We start from the raw sequence: 19,983 nt of genomic DNA on the forward strand, positions 1-19,983 counted from the left end.
CCACTAAGCCCAACACTCTAACTTGCAGCTCGATCTCGCATTGCAAAGTCACAACCAAACAGCCTGACAACATGGTATACTACTTCTCGTCAAACACGGTGTCTCCGTCGGCCTTTATTTATGTTGGCAAAGACAAAGTCGAAAGTAAGAAGCTAGACTGACTACCTCAGCTTTTGACATGGCCACACTACCTTGCTTGTCACCTGGGCGTTGGAATAGAGATCGCATGCTAACCCTGGGATAGATGAAGAGCTGATCAAGTACGGCTGGGACGAAGATGTGTGGTTCCACGTTGACAATCTTTCCTCGGCTCACATCTACGTCCGCCTACCAGAGGGCGAGGACTGGGAAAAGATGAACAAGGAGTTATTAGTCGACTGCGCGCAGTTGACAAAGGCGAATAGTATTGAAGGCAACAAGAAAGACAACATTACTATTGTGTATACGCCGTGGAGTAACTTGAAAAAGGACGGTAGCATGGCTGTGGGACAGGTCGGGTTCAAGGATCAGCGCAAGGTGAGTATTATGTGCTTATAGAGTTTGCATACTAATTTGCTGGAATAGGTCAAGCGTATACATGTTGAGCAGAGGGAAAACGCCATTGTCAATCGCCTGAACAAGACAAAGGTTGAAAAGTTCCCTGATCTGCGCGAAGAGCGAGAGGCGAGGCGTGCCGAGTTGAGGAAGCGGGAGCAGGGTGCAATGCAGGCAAAGGTACTTGAATTTTTTTTTGGATTACCTCGGTCCATGCTATCACTATCTTTACTTTGACTTGACTTCGTTTTCATAACACCATCATCTCTTCTGCAGCAAAACTAACCTTATGCAGAGGAAAGAGGAAGCGCGCGTTGCCAAAGAGCGCAAGGAGCTCGCTTGGCGGAGAGACCACGCCTATGACGACGTCATGACTGAGGACCATCTCGAGGAAAGCAGCAATCAGAACCGCGACGAGAACTTTCTTGACGACTTCATGTGAGGCTCCCTTAATGCTCACGCGATCACGGTCTAGTGCAGGTGCGTGGCAGAAGGGCGCTTTGCGAGGGCTTCGAGGCAGCGGTACCATTTGTCGCCTCATCTAGGATCGCGAAGGGTCATTGCTGGCAGGCAAAGCCCCATGCTTTCGTTCAACATACAGATGTTGTGATTGAAGACATCGTATGCAGTTGTCTTGATCTCGAGTTCATCGCGGGTTCTGACATGTCAGCCTCACTGTGTTGGGCTCAGAGCGAGGCACGGGTACATACAGAATCTTCGCTTTGTGCCTTCCGTAGCCTCCTTGACTCTGCACCCACCATACAAACAACAAGTTCTTCACTATCTTGTGCTCTAGGCCGTTTTCTCTCGTGGCATACTGAAGAAATTCCAGCGTGTTTTGCACTTTCTGGGGCTCAAAGTCAGAGGCACTGCCGCGACGGAACGCCAGACGGAGGCGGTCACGCAGCGTGTATCGGGCTGGCTTGGAGAATTGAATAGCCCGGAGACTATGCCGATACAGGTGCCTATACGCGTGTAAGACTTGCTGTTGTGACATGGTGGCCGGGGCACTAACGACGTCACGCCTCACTTCTGCAAAGCGCCATGGTTGGGCGTCGGAGAAAGGTGACACCGGCGCCCCGTAGCCGCCTGCGTGGCGTGGCACAAACCTGGTTCGATCCTCTCTTCTCTCCTCACACTACACCACCCAACGCCCCGCCTGTGCCTTTGCATCCACTGGGCTTGTAGATTCAAAATCCGCGTCTTGGACCTTTGCGCGCCGTTGTGACTGCCTCGTTTCTCGTATTCATCGCTAATCCCGCAGCATCACGCTCCGTAGCTGGAAAAATCCCAGGCCACAGGAGCACTTTACTCTTCCACGGACCGCTGCGTCTCTATGATTTGCCTTGCACACCAGCGTCATGACCAGAGTATATCATCCACGGCCGCAATATGCGCCACAGCGCAGCAGCACCCTTGAGCAGCCGCGAGCCGTCGCCAAAAAGAAGAAGCCCTACAAGATTGTGCTCGAAGCGGTAACGCAGGAAAAGAAGAAACTGCACTCGATCGTCCGTCTGCGATGCGCCATCGATGCACCGACATTTTACTAACGCGAGTGTAGTTGACGTATGCATCCAACGCGCCCACTGGCTTCGGCTTCATTCCCGCTGGACATCCAGAGTTCACGGAATGGTGCAAGGAGCAGTGTCGCCAGCGCAACCTCGACGTACATATTGTTTCGGTAGGCGTCGCAACAAACTCCGGCGGGCCGCGAGTAGCTGACAACCCCCCAAGGCCAAACCCAAGAACAAGATGCATTCCGATCCCGAGAAATTATCTCATCATGTCCACCGAGTCGGACATCATTTTCCTTTGCAGATTATCGACCTTGCATGCAGCAAGTTCGGCTATACGTACGATGAAAGCCAGGGCCTCCAGAAAGCCAAGGATGGCGACAGGACCAACTGGATTGCCCGGCGCTTCGAGGACTACTCTTCACGGCAAGTTAAACAAGGACGTCCCACGACAGAAAAGGAGACCAAAGGCTACATCCATGGTGCCGTTCGCGAAATGTTTCCCAAGATCCCTGACGATGATTTGCAAGCCATTGTTACCCCATGCCTTTGAGGAGGGAACAAACCGGGTAGGTAATGCCAAGGAACTTTCATTGGCTCGTAGAGTGCAGCTTGCTGTTGTCGCCCATATTCGTCATACGTATACAGATTACGACAAGCTGCTCAAAAGTGGCGGTTGGATGGAGGCTCGGTCCAAGGTTGAGAGTGTCTCCCTTGCCAAACTCAAAGAGTGGCGCGACGAAGCCGATGAGCAAAGCAATGAGCTTGAAGAAACCTTCCGTGAGGTCATTGTTCTTGATGATGACGATGAACCAAGCAGCGATCGCCATTCCACGTCTACGCCTGATGAACGTGAGCAAAGCATGGAAATTGTTTCCAGTCGTGCTACTGCGCGCGATTTGCAACCCGAGCTTCATGCCAACTACCCTCGTAATGATATGAGAGGTGTAGCAAGAAGAACAATTGTTCTTTCGCGATACCCTCCACCTCCACGATCAGGTCCATTGCCTGGCTCTTCACACCCCCAGCCATTCTCTCAGCTACCACCTCCACCTCCACCTCCACCTCCACCTATGCACGCAACACTAAACTCTGAACCACGCCTAGGGCACCACGGCGAAGCATATCGCTATGGCACACACGATCTGAATGACAAGTAAGGAGTAGTGACATGTTGACTTCCTAGCCCCACTAACCACCACAGACGAGCAAGGCCAGCTGACTCTGGTACAAGCCAACGGGCCGAGCCTATTTTGCACGAAATCGACGGGCAATTGTATAAAGTGAGTCTTGAACAGGTCACATCTCGTGAACACTACGCGATCGTATTTCGTTCGTTGTTCTGGAAATTTGAGCTGACACCCGTAGCTTCAACCCATCAAGGAGCCACGAGATGATTCAATGATGCGGTATGACCACCCTCCATCGCGACGCATACAAGGCATGTATTCGCGTCCTGCATCCCCTCGATTTAGTATGCAGGAAAGACCACCCACGAACACAAAACGCATGGCAGATCACGATCTTGTACTCCCTTCTGTTGAGCGTGAAACAGTTGATCTGACTTCGCCACCACGCCGTAATACAAATGCACATCACCCAGTGCAGGATCACAACATGCTAGACAGGCACTACATTCAGGTACAGTCGCCAAAACGTAAAGCGCTGAATACTTTCACGGACGAAAGAGACGCCCAAGCAGACCAACAGCCGAAACGTTCAAGGCCTATGTATCGTGAAGAAGTCCATCCCAGAACCTACCAAGGTGGGCCACTTGAGTTCCATTCAAGTCAACCAATGGGTCCTCTTCACAGTGCTCCACGACCACCGCCTCCAGAGCATGTCATTGATCTAACAAACAGTCTATATGGTCCGCCTACCAACAATGTCAGAGGTCAATATGCACCTCTACGACCTACTGCAGATGTTGATCCTCGTGGATACGTATACGCTCCTCCTGTAACGCATCGACAGCCTGCGCGCGATGTGAGAGAACCTCATCATCAGGTACCGGCTGGCGCACCTTGTCGTACTTACGTGCCCAATGCCAGGGCGTACGACAACCGGAATCCAGCCCGTGACTATATCTCGTTGCGAGACGGACGTCAGATACCTCGGTTCGAGGAAGAGAGTCTGCAATACATGAGAACCGGAGTTCGATATGGTGCTTAGGATGCTTTGATTTGCAATCAGCATAGTGGGCGGAGTTTTCGGTGTTTCCTATGGACGATACCCCCTGGATTCTTTTTTCTTTGTTATGCATCTCAGAGAGCATTTGTTTCTCATATTTCGCTTGCCGCATGCTAGTCTGCATTTTTGGCGTCTTGTTACTAGTGCATAGCATGGTGGGAGTCTGTTGCATCGAACAGCATCGTCAAATGATGTGTTCGTGGCGATGCCGCTGGACGGAGAGGAGACATCCAGTACAGACCATGACCGACAAGGCTGAGGTTCTCCTGGATGGAGGAGTATGAATACATAGGTAGAAATGAGAAGTACCAAGAGGTACCTTAAATACGATAACTTTCTATGTCACATTGATCCTCTACTCGCTATGTCTGATACCTGATCCTGTATCATATACGCACTTTATCCCGTCTCAGGCTTACTTGTGCATCTGCGCATACTTTTCTATAACGCCGTCCACCACCTTCTTGACCTCGGCCGCATCCAACTTTTCCTTCCTGTCCGGTGTGTACACCCCATTGACCTCCTGCTCAATATCCGTAAGTTGTGTATACACGAACCCACAGCAATGACCTCCATCCACTATCCCCACCATCATCTTCTCAATCCGCTTCAGCAAGTCCTTGGGATCCGACGCAGTCGTATACCCCCAATCCCTCTTCCTATCCTCCTCTCCATCCCCACCCGCACCAGCAGCCTCGCGCGCAATATTCACGCCCCCAAACTCCGTACAGATGACCGGTGCGCCAGGCGTATGCGTCGACCCTGGATCCCGCAGTTGTTGGATCGGCGCCAGAAACGTGGGGCGGTTAGATTTCGTCTTCATGATAGCATCGAGCGACGCACACGTCGCTGTCAGCTCCTCTGCATCAGCATAGTCATGGAACGTAGTTAGATCCGTAACCACGTGCTCCCAGCCACAATTGTCGTTGATAGGTCTGGTGGGATCGAGGACTTTAGTCGCGTAGTACAAGCTTCGGATGTGGTCTCGTTGCTGCTTGCTCGTGTGCAAATCCGTGTAGGCCCAGGATTCGTTGACGGGCGTCCACGCGACGACGCAGGGGTGGTTGCGGTCGCGGAGGACGGCTTCGCGCCACTCTTGATCCATGCGGTCGACGTAGGTTTCGGAGAAGGCGTAGGCGTTTGCCATTTCGCCCCACACGAGGAAGCCGAGGCGGTCGGCGTAGTAGTGGAATAAGGGGTCTTCGACTTTTTGGTGCTTGCGGCAGCCGTTGAAGCCCATTTTCTTGCTGAGCTCGATGTCTTGTTTCAGGGCTGAGGGGGTGGGGGGTGTCATGAAGGTTTCGGGCCAGTAGCCTTGGTCGAGGAAGAGGGCTTGAAAGTAAGGGTGGTTGTTAAGGCGGAAGGTCGAGTTATCCCAGTGGAGGGAGCGCATGCCGGTTGTTGTGTGGATGGTATCGATGGGGATGTTTTCTGAAGAGCGATAGAGACGGATGGTTAGGTCGTAGAGGGTTGGGTGGTCGGGAGACCATAAGGCGAGGTTGTTGAGCCAGGCCTTGGGTTCGGAGAGTGGAGCAGCAGATGTGAGGTTCTGTGGCAACTGCGAGACCTGGGTGTCGGTCAAACGCATGTTCGTCTTCAAAGGGACTGTGTCTGAGTCGTGGGGTAAGGCAGTCTTTTCAGTCTTGCTGATTAGAACACCGCCGAGGCTGGCCTCGAGCTCCACGCTGTAGTCATGACCTGCTAGTCTTCCAAGAACCTTGATGTTAGCTTCCAAATTTCCTCCTTCGATATCGTTGCTCTTAAGTAGTGTGCCTGTACTCGCATCTCCTAGTCTGACAGCGGGAACCGATTCCAGCCACACGTTTTGCCAGATGCCTCCGCTAGGCGTGTAGAAGATACTTTCGGGCTGTGCCTTCCAGTACTGCTTTCCACGGGGCTGGGTCAGATCGTGAGCGGAATCGAAAACTCGCACCGTCAGTCTCTGCGTCTTCCCCTGTGCAAAAGCATCCGTGATGTCAACATCAAATGGTACGTGTCCACCACGATGACCACCAAAAAAACTACCATTGACCCAAATCTTGGCTTCATAATCGACAGCTCCAAATCGGAGGATAACAAGATCTCCAGCAGTCTTGCCCTGTTCAGATCTCGGATCCTCAACCATCCTTTCATACCACAGCACCTCGTGCACGCCCTTTTCGTTGATACCCGAAGCAGGGCATTGAAATACAAATGGGACTTGGATATCTCTTTTCTCATGCACAGTATGCTCGTTTCTGAACTTGTTGCCTTGCAGTAGCTCCTGCGTACCAGCAGCGATCTTGGCCGTAATACTGTGCGCCTCGCTGTTTTCGGCACTATTGGTATTGGTGGGGTTCACAGTGATCTTGTCCGGTAGTTGGGTCAAGTGCCATCCCTGGCTGAGACCAACGTCGTTGTCATCGAAGAGGAATGACCATGGACCGTTTAGGGATTGCCATGATAGATCCTCGCGGAGGAAGTCCGGGCGAGGGTATGTAGGCGGGGGTGTGGGAGGCATACTTATGTTGTGAATATGAGTGTCGATGAAATTAGGATGAAGTGCTATCTTCAATTGAGGGCGCTGTATATGTAAAAGTTAGCATTCACGTGAGATTCGACGCAGTAAGGTGGAGGTGTGGGGAGGATACACTGGGTCCAACACGTACCACGCTCATTTGGGACTAGGGCGAGTTGGATTACATCTTCCCCGCCCGCAATCTCCTACACACCGGAGCTTCTTCAATGCTCAGAAGAACATAGTATTTTATATTGCCAAATTCACCATACTAGATTGCTTGAAATTGGTTAGACATGGCATCATGACGAGTAACCAATAGTGCTGCGAATGTTAGTCTAGAAATCCCCACTCTGAATGTATTTATTGTGGCTATTCCGGAAATAGTGGCGTTGTTGAGGCGTTTCAATTCACTTAGAAATTCATGATGATCGTAAGTGCGATACTTATATAAACTAAATGACGATGGGAAAATATACGTGGTATTACATCGAAAAATGATGAATTATTATTTCATGATGTACTGAGCAGTTGTCCGAGCTTGCTGAGATATCTTAAGCCTGATTTTAATCCAGAGGCCAGTACTCGTGTATTCCCTTCTGGTTTTTCCACCGCATAAAATAACAGCAGAAAGGGAAGAACAGTGTATTCACTGCTCCCCACGCAATTAGAATGCCAAAGTCCAGACCAAGACGCGAATGAAGGTCGAACAGAATCGAGCGACTTCCTTCGACAACTGTCGCACGTGTTAGCTTCGACGAATTGCCATCTAAATAGGAAAAAAGCAGGAGAAGCAACGAAAATAATGGAAACTTACTAGAATGTAGTGGCCACGCATATCCCCACCTGTAAAACGCCGGTGCAATCTCAATATCGTAGAACGAAGTAGAGACATTCGTGATAACCCAGAAGATCAAAAACAGACCCATCCACGGCATACCCACAACCATAGCAACATTCTCACATGCCAGACCTAGCGCAATCATACCAAGAAAGTTCAGCATCCAGTACACAACGAACGTTGCGTGTCCAAAAGCCACTGGATTGCCTTCGCTCTCGACAGTAGCCTGAGTATGACTAGTGATCAAGTTGGTGTGAAAAAAGTTGATTTGAAAAGCCATACTGACAAAGGAGTAGGCGAGGGAAAGCATGAAGTACGCCGAGATGGTAGCGCACCAGCGCCAGACGATCAGCTGGGAGAATTTCAGCGGTGGGTGGTTGGTAGGTGTGACGTATTGCATGTGGATGGGCATATAGAAGGAGAAGCTGAAGAAGGATATGATTATGAGATCTGTTGTCGGCTGATTAATACCAAATTCTTAAGAAGTAGGTGAAACTACTATATTAGGGCGTAAGAACACTTACAAATGAGACCGATGGAAACAGCAGGAATACTAGTATAAGGGAAGAACGGCCTAAGATTGAATTCAGAAAATCCGATTGCGGGGTTAATCGCTTGCGGCACACTTTGCATGTTTGATAGGATAGATGGGTCGCTGGCATTCTGAAGCACCATCTGCGCCCACTGCCTGCCGACCATGCTCTGCGCTTCCGTCATGAAAGCGCTGATGAGTGGCAGCATGAAATCGTACCAATTTGTATCGTCTCTTGAGTCCTGGTAGATCAATTGGCAGGCTCCAAGGGGTTCGTAAGATGAGTTTCCGTTCGCAATGGCAGAGTACAACAAGGCGCTGGCGTTGGGGTTGATGACAATGGCGGCCCAGGCATCCCATTCGTACACTGCCTCCCGGACACGCATTGGGTCGTTGTTGAAATCTGAGGCTGAGCGGATTCCCCAGCCTAGTGTCGGCTGGCCACTGCTTAGTTGTTGTTGGACAAGTTGCGTAATGGCTGGTCCGACGAATGGCGCATTCCCAGTACTATCGTATGGTGTGGCCCCATCCATATCTACGACATAAATCAACAAGTGATCGAGTCTTTGCTCCACTTGAAAAAAGACGCCCCAGTATATCGATAGAACAGCGAGAACAAATGCCATGAGAAACGAGGTCGTAATGATCCATTTCGCAAATGCGCGGTTGCGGACTTGTCGGAGATCTGGGTGCCAGAAGCCTACAGGTTCTTTGTTAGGCTCTTGGGACTTTTTCTCATTTCCGTTCCCATTTTCCGCTTCAGTGGGTGCGGTTTTCCCACGTCCGGTTTCTGGGTGACCGTTCGTGCCCTCCTCAGCATTGATTTGCGCCGGGGAGCGGAATGCGCGTGGTAATCGCATTGACGGCATAATAAAGAGGCGACAGCGAAGGCAATTAACCAACACTGATATTAGACTTTTTTGCGCAATAGAAGATTGCGGGCTGCCAAGGAATGAAGAAGCTTATTGTCATTCGGAAAATGCATGGCGATGGGCTATTGCTTTTATTATGGGTACTCGCCTGAGGAATCGGTTCTCAATCGTATAAAATCTATGACGTACGTAGAAGCAGAATTCGTACCAATGTTTTCATGACGTTCTGTATCTGCCAGATCCTAGCTCAATGCTTAGCTCCGCAAATAACGAAATCGAGGTCTAGCTCTGCGCCACAAGTGCTCTCGAACGAACGGACTAAAATGATTACCAACCGCGTCTACTATATGTACGTAGTGGCAGCAATTTCTCATACTTGTAGTTATCCAGCTATCACTGTATCATCTACAATCAGTAGCGTCTTATTCTCTTTTCTGTTTCGTATTTGAAAGATTGATTGGTATATTCTAACTAGGGTTTGCTCACTCTCGAGAGTGTATACGTAGGGATTCTCCTTCCACAGTGCAATTTCTGCATCATTCGTTCATCATTCATCGAGTCGCTCAAGACATGCCTGCCGAGCCTGACATCGTCAATTTGGTGGTCTTGGATATCTTCCCCCACAATTTCGCATGACAAAGGAAAAACAAAAGGGTATTGTGCTCATTAAAGGGGTATAGGGTATATTGCGAGGCAAAACGCCACGCCTTTCAGTTTGTCGTCCATCATCCATGATTACTTCTTCGTTCTTTCCAATCTAGTCGTAGTAATCTTCGTTATTGCTAACATTGAGCAGTGTTTGTGTTTGTGTTCATGTCGTAGCTGTCTCGTGTGTACGTTCGTATTATATTTGTCGTTCAAAGATCGGGGTCTTCCTCTGTTAAAGTCTCTGGTCCCGAGAGGCACTCGCTCAACTGCACCATCCTGTTTCTGCAGTGGATGATGAAGATGGCGATGGCAAGTGAGTTCCAGACGTCATATCCTTCCTTGTTGAAGTCAAACATAGCGATCAGTCGAAGTTGGGGCTGATCCCTGTCGTTGTTGCCGGGAGCATAGCTGACGAATGCCATGACGGAATGCGATGCTGTAATTCCGTAGAGTGTGGGCACTTCTGGTACAACAGAGTCTCCACGTTGCTCAGCCTCGCCGATTTTCAAAGCATCGTACCATAGGTCGTGCAGGCGGCCAAGCTTTTCAAGCATTTTCTCCTCACCTACACTCGGATGTACGTGTCGAGAGAAAGTGACAGTTTGGAACAGTGGAAGTTGAGACCAAAGATGGTCAACTTTACCGTCTTTCATTGCCCACTTGGTGAACGCTTTCACTGCCTTACCGATCTGGAATGCCGGAGTCCGCTTTGCTCGCGTGTGCCAGGCATCTCGTACGAAACCCCCGAGATCGAAGAGCTTGTTAAGAGCATGTTGTGCTTTATAGTGTTAGTAAAGGCAATCGCGGTTATCAGAAAGTCGAGTACATACCACCGTATTCTGTGCCGAAGGCGGGTTTTATAAAAGCCTTGTCAAGATTCTCGGTAAAAAGGTCTTCGGGTAGAGTTTCGAAATCGTTGATCCACTCAATGGGGAGGAGAGGCTCGAAGCCGCGCATCCCAAGCTTCTGAAAAAGAAATACCGCGTCCTCGGACCAGCCAGAATCGCGTAATTCCTGTCCCTGCTGATCTCTTCTCCTTCGCTCCTCTTCAGCATTGACATTCTTTTGCTGATCCATGTATGTTCCATCGTCCACTACCATGGTCTCCTCATTCGCGTCCCATTCGTCCAATGAGCCCTCTGCTCTCTTACCGGGCGTAGTGGGCGACAAAGGCAACAGCGTATCACCTTCTAGATCATCGGAGAGCATGGCTGAAGCGGGTGGAGAGGGAGGCAAAAGTGTCGCATCGATGTCGCATCGAGGACTTGGTGATCGTGAGTCCCGAATCTTGACTGGCGCATCCGAGCTTTTCTCCACGATCGAGGGGTTGGCAGCCTCTTGATGAGCATCTGTAGTCCGAGTAGGCACTGCAGGTTTTTTGAAGGAATAGGGCTTGTCTCGCCGTTGCTGGGTCTTACGCGGGCTCATATAACTCCAGATGCGGTCAGACACCCCGCGAAGGAAGGCCATGACGAAAGACGGAGACTATTTTCGACGCGCACGAGCGTGTTTTCGAAAAGAAGTGCTCGGACTAGAACGAAAATCTGGGTTGAGCGGGGGTCGAGGTGTTCAATTGTCGTCGTGAGGGCGTGTTGCGGTGAAGGCGATGGTGATGGTAAAGCGGACAGGTGCACCTTTGAGGCAAGACCCAAACGATGTCTTTGTTTCCTTTTTTCTTGTAGGTGACCTTTCACCACGACTTGTCAAAGACACCGGGAGCGAGGACGAAGAGTCATTGTGAAAAGAGGGCTGGGTGGCTTATGTCCTGCATAATGCAGGAACAAGGACTCGCTGCCACGCTGTCACATGCGGGCTAGGCTATGATAGGCTAGCCTTGTTTTAGCATGCAGGTGCGGTGAGGATCTTATCAGATGAACTTTTAACCCCACCAAATCTCTAGACCCCACCAAAAAAGAGTTGAGCCGCGTCTAGAGGCGATCCTCTGTTCCTGACTTCTGTCACTCAACATCCTATTATTCAACCAACAACATGGCTGTTACCGAACAAGACACACAGGTCGTAACCCTGCGCAAGATCCTCACATCGGAATCAGAGCCACTCGCCCGACGATTCCGTGCTCTCTTCTCTTTGAAGTATCTAGCAGGCCTGAATCCGCCCACCGAACAAACAGTCCCCGCGATCGAGGCCATTGGCGCTGCTTTCTCTTCACCGTCTGCTCTTCTGAAGCATGAGCTCGCCTACTGCCTGGGTCAATCTGGCCATGATGCTGCCATTGCGCCGCTGAGGGCTGTGTTGCAAGACAAGGAAGAAGACTCCATGTGCAGGCACGAGGCTGCGGAGGCACTCGGTGCACTAAGCGACAAGGGGAGTTTGGATCTACTGAAGCAGTTGAGAGATGATGCCCAAGAGGTCGACGTTGTGCGGGAAACTTGCGATATTGCTGTTGATCGCATCGAATGGGATCACGGGCTACAGAAGGGACAAGAGAAGCTGAAGAAGAGGTATGTGTGCAAAGAGTTTCAGGCTATGTTGTATATGCTAAACACTATACAGTGATTTCACGTCAATCGACCCTGCGCCCCCGCTACCACAGGGCACCGAGAAGCCATCGATACCAGAACTTGAAAAGACACTACTCGACACATCCTTGCCTTTGTTCCAGCGGTACCGGGCCATGTTCGCGCTACGCGATCTTTCCTCGCCACCCGACCTCCCGACTGCTGTCCCGGCTGTACAAGCGCTTGCCCGCGGTTTCAGCGATCCTTCTGCTCTCTTCCGCCATGAGATCGCATTCGTTTTCGGACAGCTGTCACATCCCGCGTCGATTCCCAGTCTGACAGAGGCACTGAGTAACACAAACGAGGCTAGCATGGTCCGCCATGAAGCTGCGGAGGCGCTGGGCAGTTTGGGTGACGAGGAAGGAGTCGAGGAAACTTTGCGCAAATTCTTGAATGACCCAGAACAGGTTGTACGAGATAGTGTAATTGTTGCGCTCGATATGGCAGAGTTCGAGAAGAATGGGGAGATGGAGTACGCAATTGTGCCACAGGTTGCTGCGGCTTAGAAGTGGTAGCATGTTGCATGAGCATGGCGTTTGGGTTATATAGAGTTCAACGAGGCCATTGTACTTGTACAGCCCAATTCAGTTGTTCGTGTTCCACCTGTAAGATAACTATCAGTACGAGTTTGAATTTGAGGGCGCTTGCGCAAACATACTTGTGACCGCAATCACACTCGTAAAAAACAGTGGTTCCTTCATCTGCACTTCGCAGTTGTTGAGTGTAGTATCGCACTTGCTCTCTTCCACATTTTTCGCATGGGTGGTTGATTATACTGGTGGTTTGTACGTCTTCCTCCGAAATGGTCTGCACCTCGGATCTCTTCGCGCGCAGGGAAGAAGGAAAAGCGGTAGGCTTGGAAACAGTAACGACAGTCTTCGACGACGTATCTTTATTATTCGCACCACAGACACCGCATGTCAGGACTATGTTCTGTTGTTGCTTCCCCACAGAACCGTCCAACAAGTTACCGCAATCTGTGCAAAAGACAAGAGATCCTATATATTTTTATAAGCAAACGACTTGCATTTAGTATACAGGTGGAGCATTACTGACCAATAGCTGACATGGTGGGCAGTGTATTGTTGTGAAGGTGTTGATGAGCGTGGAGATGGAAAAAAGTTACGGGGAATCGCGACTCCCGCGGCTGCGCCAAGCTAGTCCGAAAGGGGTAGGCGGTCAGAACGCGTCCGACTGTCAGGACGATTCGATCATAGGTACTTTCATATCGAAGCCGCCACAGCGTAGCAGACAACAGAGCGCATCGCTCGCGTGAAGGATCAGAGGAGGGCAAAAGGATCGCACCATCAGACGATGCACGCTGAGACGTTGAAATAGCGATTGTTCGACTCCGCCCCCAGAACGTACACTGTCGGCGCCTACTCTACGGTTGTTTGCTCCTCCGACTCCTCAGCCCATCAAGCGCGACCGCAATGAATGGAGATTGGCACAACATCAACGGTGGGGGACTCCCATTCCGGAGACCCCCTCCCACTGTTGACGATGCTCTCCCATATTCGCCCTTTACCTCGATTATCCCATTCTCACCGGGTCAGTCGCTCTCCCTCACCTGCCCATCTTGGATGCGCCAGGCTCTCTCACTCATCATGGCAGAAGACTGATAGACAGATAGATATAATACCTTTCCCTACGGCCGAGCCTCCGACTCCACCCACAACCTTGACTCCAGACCAACAAAAGGCCGCGAAGAAAGCCGTGGGCATCTTGAACGACGAAATCGAAGGCCAGTCTACTGCGCAACACCTACACGATACCTTGAAGCAACTTCGCAATCTTCTCCATCGGGACAAACTACCGGAGTAGTGAGTGTTTTCTGGGTTTTGACTCAGAAGTAGTCACTAACGGTCATAGCCACTTCAAGCCCATGCCACAGTTAGCGACGCCTCCTCCGGACAGTCCTGTCAAAGGCACAAATGGAGAGTCGTCAGGATATACGCCCGCGCTTAGCCCATTTGCGCGCATGCTGCTGAAACAGACGGATGTCACGTTTACTAGTAGGTCTTCTTGTCACTTGATTATACTCTCACTGACACGGCTAGCACCGAGTGTCGCGGCATCCGAACGACCTCGTAAAGAGCGCTCCCCTCCCAGACAACCGGCTGCTCCACAACCAGTTCGTGTGGCGCCTCAAATTTCTTCCACTCCAAATGGCAGTGCCCATGCTCGAAACGCAGATCTCCTGTACCCGTCCAGCGCTCTTTCATCCGCTCCGAGTAGCACGCCTGTTCGTCCTCCAGGACCCGCTGTGGTTATAAAGCCAAAAACTGTTTCGCGAGAAGAGTTCAGATACATTGACAACATCAATACACCGGAAATTTTGTCACAAAAGCAGGAAGACAAAAGAGCACAGGGTGGGGCTGCTGTTTTAAGACCTCATGAACGGGAGATCGCGGACGGGAAAATTGACCTGCTGGACACACTCGTTACAAACCTAACAGAGGACAAGGATGACCTCGATGGGTCGCAGCATTTCAGCAAGATAGCAACGCCTGATGGCGAATTCAACGTGCTCAAACCGCGGTCGATGGATAACCTCTCAGAGAAGATGTCGGGTGTGGTCAGTCTGGGACGCTTTGATGCTCTTCCTGTAGAACTGGTCATGCAGATACAATCTCTCCTTCATCCTACTGTTCTGTCAACAACCAAGAACGGGCTTTTTTCACGAGATGAGGCTACTTTGGAGCTCACTGAGAGTATCACAACTGCCAAATTCGCACTGAAATCTTCGAAGCTTTTACTGGAGACTATGATTGAGGGCCGCGATGACTATCGCATGCGTCGAGAAGAAATCGTCGATACCATCATCGATCTCATAAAGCTAGTCAAAGACGCATGCATCATTCCCATCGTCCAATCGCGGCGATCGGGCGAGTCCCAAGATCTTTTCAACGCTGCCTCGGCTTACAGACAAGACCTGCAAGCAGTATTGCGCCTATCTGGAGCTGTGCTTACTCGATTTGCCACAGTCATCGGCAAATACAATTTGTCTGACCGAGCTCTTAATACCCTGGAATACCTGACACTTGAACTTCTAGTGGAGCAAAATAGCGAAAATGAAAAAGACTCTGTTTTCACCATTAGGAAGTTTGAACACTTTCGCCAGAAGGCAATGGATGTTCTGGCTCAGATCTTCGCGAGATATCCAGATCAACGGACGTCAATCCTCAGCGGAATTTTCAGCAATCTGGAAAAGCTTCCTGATAAGAAGGCAAGCGCCAGGCAATTTGTATCGGCTCGAGAAGTACCTATCATGACGATTTCCGCGCTATTCATGCGTTTCGTTCAGGTTGTTGCAACAAACCCTGGTCCTCGTACTACATCATCGACCGACAGCGAGATCAAGGATGTGGTAGTTGAGGATGATGTTAGCGACTACGAGCCCGGTACTTCTACAAAGATAGCGAAGAAGGTGAACAAGGGTAGAGGTACCCCAACGTTCATTGCGCAGAATCTGACTACAACGGCTACCAACACCGCTTCCTTCATTGTAACTCAACTCTGCGAGCGTGCATCAAACACTTCAAAGTCGGGTGACAAGCCATTTCGCAATCTTCTGGATCTTTTCATCGACGATTTCTGCAACGTTCTCGGGTCTCCTCAATGGCCGGCTGCTGTGATGCTTCTACAGGTTCTTTTGGTACGAATGAGAACAATACTCCAGGATGACCAAGCAAATAAGCACTCTGTAGTGGACAAAGATATGGCTCTTACGACAATGGCGAGGATAGGCTGTGGTGTGATTGACTTCAAAGACCAGCTAAAAAAACTGAAACAAAGGCTAGACGTTTCGCAGTCGGACTTGTCGTCGAAGCTAGATCGACTTGTGAATGACGCCATGAGCGAGGATCAAAAGGAGCGCGTTAATGACGTGGATCTACTTGCCTTTGACGGTCCTTACCGCATGGTCATTGAATCTTTGGTTGAATATCTCGACCTCCGACCATCCCAGGAAGACCCCCACCTTCAAGCAACAACTGGCTGCTATGTCAGTTCCTGGCTCACAGCTGTTACAAAGGCATACCCTGAACCAAATCAAGATAGCCGGCCAGAACCGATCCAGACAGTTCAGCAATGCCTAGAGAGTATGATCGTCGACCCGAAATGGCTGGGTCGGAAATAGTAAGTGTCATGATTTATGAAATCACTTCGCAACTAACCTTGAATGATAGTAAGTTTCAATCGGTCTCAGACGATCAAAGCAAGCTGGCTGCTGGTGTAATCACGCTCCAAAGCCAAGTGTGCAGATACCTCTCGCAGATCGTCAACTTCATGCAGCTCTACGCTCAAGACAAAATTTCACCTAAGCTTCGATCACGAGGAACTACAGCATTGCAGCAACTGCTAGACAAAGATCCCAAGGTCATCTCCGAAGGCCATGTCATTAACATGATCTCCTCGCTCAGGGACAGTTCACCCATGGTTCGTGAAGCGACATTATCCTTACTGTCCAATTGCTTAGCCAAGGAGCCCTCTCTGGAGCGACATGTCTTGCCACAGATCTTGGATATGACGACTGATCCTTCGAATGGGCCAAAGAAGAAGGCAATCAAGCTTCTTAAAGAGATATACCTCCGTTCCAACTCAAAGCAGGTTCGACTGAAGATTGCTGCTCCACTACTTCTTCCCTCGCAAGACGATGAGAGCACAATTGCGGAACTAGGTCGGAACGTCCTCGAAGAGATATGGTTGACGACTGCTAGCACGGGTACGAAAACCGATGACAGTCAGCACCGTTTGAACCGTGAGCAGAGAGCAGCATTCATGGTAGACCTCTTGGAATCTGTGGGCCAAAGCACTGTGCACTTGGAGGCTTTCGAAAAGTTCTTTATTCATTGTGTGTCGCCTGAATCTAAAGCACCTGCTGCAAATCTGCGCATATGTGGAGAGCTTGTCGCAGATTTAGTCGACGAAGTCATTGATCCAGGGAATGGAACGGACAACAAGTCCCAGACGCGTGTCATGAACACCCTGAGTGTCTTTGCAAGGATCAAGCCTACGCTGTTCTCAGTCGACTACCTCCGGCATCTAAAACTTTACATCAAGACAATTGTTAACACGGACGATGTAGCCCTTGTACGGCCAACGGTTGTGGTTTTCCGTCATGTCTTGCCAACACTTCCTTCACTTCAACATGCTTTTGCCGAAGAGATTCGGGGAAGTCTGATGCGTAACGTTCCAAAGCTAGCCAAATTCGCATCTCTGGGCTGGCCTACAAGTCGTGAAACTCTTCTCGATGTTGTCCATTGTTTGTGGGCAATCAGTGGGATATCGAGCATAGGTGCCGAAAAGATTTTTGTTACTACCTGCTCTGTGATCAGCCAACTTCGCCCGTTATTGTCATCGGCCCATGTATTGGCGTCAGCCAAAGAGTCAACAGTAGAGAAGGAGAAAGAGGATGCCACCAAGTTAAAAGAGAAGATACTCTCATATCTAATCTTGCTCGGTGCTTTTGGTCAAGTTTGTAGTCTTGACCAACACGCCGAACCGTTCGTGGCTAAACTCCGCGCTACTATCAGCAAGAATGAGGCCCTCAAGAAGCAGATGGAGCCATCGTTGAATCAAAAGTCACCGCCTCCACCGTCGCTTCTCCTACTGGATACTGTTCGGCCCTTCACTATGCAGGCTTGGGAACTAGATATTCGCGAGCAAGCATTGCAGAGTATGGGTGGCATTTGCCAACAGTCACCGGAGCATTTTATGAGATCTGAAGTGGAAAAGGTGGTGAAGCTTGTCTTCATCAACGAGGACAATCATTCCTTGAGGCATGTCGCTCTCTCTTTCTTTAGGCAGTTTTTTACTGTTGCCGAACGGCGTTCCGAAACAGGCGCACAAATCGCCATCGGTAAAGGAGCTGTGAATGGTTCGGCTCGATTGGAAACTTCGTTTGCGGCTACTGGAAATGACCAAGCAACTCTACATCTAGCCCAGAGATTCCTAGAGGACTTTGTGAAAGCTGCTTTGCAGAACAAGAACGAGCTCGCTGTAATTGCCACAGACATCATTGCCAGTATCAGTCGACAAGGACTCGTTCATCCGAAGGAGTGCGGTGCCGCACTCGTGGCCTTGGCTACTTCACCAAATAAAAGCTTGGCTCAGGTGGCGGGCGACGAACACAGGCGTATCCATGAGAAGCAAGAGTCGTATCTGGAGAAAGAATACATGCAGGCCATACATATGGCCTTCAGATATCAACTGGACTTGTTCAATGATCCACGAGGGATGGTCGAAGCTACCCATACTCCGAAGCTTGCCAAACTTTTCGAGGCGCTGAAGACTGGCAAGAAAGCAAGCCTGAAGAAGTTCATTGCCAACTTCTGCAAGCAAATTGACTTTGACCTCTCCAAGTTGGATGCCAGTGGTCCTGTACCAGAGGCTATCTTATACGCTCGTTTCTGTCTGGAGAACCTGGCCTTGCTGGACTTTCCGCATCAAGAGGAACTAGCAGTATTCCTCAATGCAGTCGAAGCGATGGTACTGAACACAACCGGACCTGCAGTGGGTGTTGTCATCGCAGAAGAACTTCCAAAACAATACATTCAGGTAGAGCAGCCACAGCCAATGGATCCATTTCAGCAACATATGATGGCTGTTGGACCTATGAACGGAATGCTACCACCACAACCGCTACCACCAGTGATTCAAACTGTGCCTCAGCTCGCACCACCAAATATCGACGACGGCCGCCTTCGTCAAATCACAACGGCCTGTACGATTCTACAGATGGTGTGGGAGACTCGCAGTTTCATTCGGCGATGGTATGGCATTAAACATAACGGACCCATTCCTCAAAAGGAATATGCTAAACCTGCGACCCGCAACCATCTGGCTACCACCAGTAAAGACTTATGGGAACGCCTTTCTGGTGTCATGAATGCCCTGGAGACCCGCGAAAGCATGGTGAAGCAATGCTACGACTTTGCAGATTTGCTGGACATTGATCGGGAAACTTTCATCGACGCAGACGGTGATGATACTCTGGATGCAGGATATGAGACACCCAATGATGACGGCGAGAACAACACACAATTCCCAACTAGTGGTCGTGGTAGAAAGAGGAAGAGTAACGTTACCTTGGGTGGCAGTACGCCTAAAAAGTTCAAGGTCAGGCCGGCGGGCTCCAAGAAGAAGAGAACCTCGCGCACGCCGGATGGCGACGATGATTCAGACTAGGTGCCATGATCAGTCTAGCCATGATTGAAGGGGGAAGCAAGAATATCTGGTATGACCGGTCATATTATGAATGAGCATTCACATATGCGGCACATCAGCATCGAGCTTGCCTGGATTGATGGAGCGAGTATTTATTTTTGCATCTTTTAAACAGCATCTTATCGGCGTTAGAAAAAAAGGCACGTATAGCATCGATACCCTTAGCGTGCAGATCTTGGCATGCGAATTTATGTACACGACGCGCCAGCGTTCTCATCATAGCAAAAACCTGGGTTTTCATGAAAACGGCGGTTTCAGACCTCAATAGCTGCAAGCATGCGAAAGTAGGTTTCGGCATGTCGAGATCTAGTAATTGAAATCTAGCATATCCAGCATAGCCTAGGATGTGTCACAGAATAACTCATGCGTGAATAAACTAGTGACAGAGCCAAGTTGAACAACTCATGATACCTATTATCTACAACCCCCAAACCCAGCGACATGCAGACTTACATTTCGTCAACTCTCCTTCCTCAAAACACCAAAAAAGAAAAAGAACTGGCCAAACGTCCAAACAAGCTTCCGCCTCCAACACACCTACAGCCAGCCCACCCACTCACCCTTGAGCAAAAGGAAGAAAAAACAACCCCCAAACGCACAACCTCC

General features: G+C 50.0%; 9 protein-coding genes across 9 annotated transcripts; 4 read left to right on the forward strand and 5 right to left on the reverse strand.

Annotated features, from left to right (window-relative positions):
* Nucleotides 1-71: 71 nt before the first annotated feature.
* Nucleotides 72-976, forward strand: COCVIDRAFT_113222 (hypothetical protein; the record flags this gene model as incomplete). The annotated part of the gene is made up of 4 exons (XM_014695835.1): nt 72-144; nt 245-516; nt 565-714; nt 830-976. The coding sequence occupies 4 exons, from the start codon at nt 72-74 to the stop codon at nt 974-976; spliced, it is 642 nt and encodes a 213-aa protein (XP_014551321.1).
* Nucleotides 977-1,071: 95 nt separating this feature from the next.
* On the reverse strand, nt 1,072-1,531 carry COCVIDRAFT_113225 (hypothetical protein; the record flags this gene model as incomplete). Its single annotated transcript, XM_014695836.1, has 2 exons — nt 1,072-1,192; nt 1,245-1,531. 2 exons carry the CDS (start codon nt 1,529-1,531, stop codon nt 1,072-1,074), a joined length of 408 nt encoding a protein of 135 aa, XP_014551322.1.
* Nucleotides 1,532-1,895: 364 nt separating this feature from the next.
* Nucleotides 1,896-4,220, forward strand: COCVIDRAFT_42363 (hypothetical protein; the record flags this gene model as incomplete). The annotated part of the gene is made up of 6 exons (XM_014695837.1): nt 1,896-2,042; nt 2,096-2,215; nt 2,269-2,583; nt 2,633-3,204; nt 3,253-3,331; nt 3,417-4,220. 6 exons carry the CDS (start codon nt 1,896-1,898, stop codon nt 4,218-4,220), a joined length of 2,037 nt encoding a protein of 678 aa, XP_014551323.1.
* Nucleotides 4,221-4,653: 433 nt separating this feature from the next.
* On the reverse strand, nt 4,654-6,738 carry COCVIDRAFT_42364 (glycoside hydrolase family 2 protein; the record flags this gene model as incomplete). The annotated part of the gene is made up of 1 exon (XM_014695838.1): nt 4,654-6,738. The coding sequence occupies one exon, from the start codon at nt 6,736-6,738 to the stop codon at nt 4,654-4,656; it is 2,085 nt and encodes a 694-aa protein (XP_014551324.1).
* A 563-nt stretch (nt 6,739-7,301) lies between these two features.
* Nucleotides 7,302-8,977, reverse strand: COCVIDRAFT_113216 (hypothetical protein; the record flags this gene model as incomplete). Its single annotated transcript, XM_014695839.1, has 3 exons — nt 7,302-7,471; nt 7,553-8,026; nt 8,101-8,977. The coding sequence occupies 3 exons, from the start codon at nt 8,975-8,977 to the stop codon at nt 7,302-7,304; spliced, it is 1,521 nt and encodes a 506-aa protein (XP_014551325.1).
* An 860-nt stretch (nt 8,978-9,837) lies between these two features.
* Nucleotides 9,838-11,098, reverse strand: COCVIDRAFT_31123 (hypothetical protein; the record flags this gene model as incomplete). Its single annotated transcript, XM_014695840.1, has 2 exons — nt 9,838-10,406; nt 10,459-11,098. 2 exons carry the CDS (start codon nt 11,096-11,098, stop codon nt 9,838-9,840), a joined length of 1,209 nt encoding a protein of 402 aa, XP_014551326.1.
* A 519-nt stretch (nt 11,099-11,617) lies between these two features.
* COCVIDRAFT_20417 (hypothetical protein) lies at nt 11,618-12,653 on the forward strand (the record flags this gene model as incomplete). Its single annotated transcript, XM_014695821.1, has 2 exons — nt 11,618-12,090; nt 12,143-12,653. The coding sequence occupies 2 exons, from the start codon at nt 11,618-11,620 to the stop codon at nt 12,651-12,653; spliced, it is 984 nt and encodes a 327-aa protein (XP_014551307.1).
* Nucleotides 12,654-12,731: 78 nt separating this feature from the next.
* COCVIDRAFT_31125 (hypothetical protein) lies at nt 12,732-13,216 on the reverse strand (the record flags this gene model as incomplete). Its single annotated transcript, XM_014695841.1, has 3 exons — nt 12,732-12,750; nt 12,806-13,145; nt 13,204-13,216. 3 exons carry the CDS (start codon nt 13,214-13,216, stop codon nt 12,732-12,734), a joined length of 372 nt encoding a protein of 123 aa, XP_014551327.1.
* Nucleotides 13,217-13,580: 364 nt separating this feature from the next.
* COCVIDRAFT_42369 (hypothetical protein) lies at nt 13,581-19,338 on the forward strand (the record flags this gene model as incomplete). Its single annotated transcript, XM_014695842.1, has 6 exons — nt 13,581-13,698; nt 13,781-13,970; nt 14,020-14,162; nt 14,208-15,532; nt 15,674-16,287; nt 16,338-19,338. 6 exons carry the CDS (start codon nt 13,581-13,583, stop codon nt 19,336-19,338), a joined length of 5,391 nt encoding a protein of 1,796 aa, XP_014551328.1.
* Between the last annotated feature and the right edge of the window lie 645 nt (nt 19,339-19,983).

The sequence above is a fragment of the Bipolaris victoriae genome (genome assembly GCF_000527765.1).
Source record: "Bipolaris victoriae FI3 unplaced genomic scaffold scaffold_144, whole genome shotgun sequence".
In the NCBI taxonomy this organism is placed as follows: domain Eukaryota; kingdom Fungi; phylum Ascomycota; class Dothideomycetes; order Pleosporales; family Pleosporaceae; genus Bipolaris; species Bipolaris victoriae.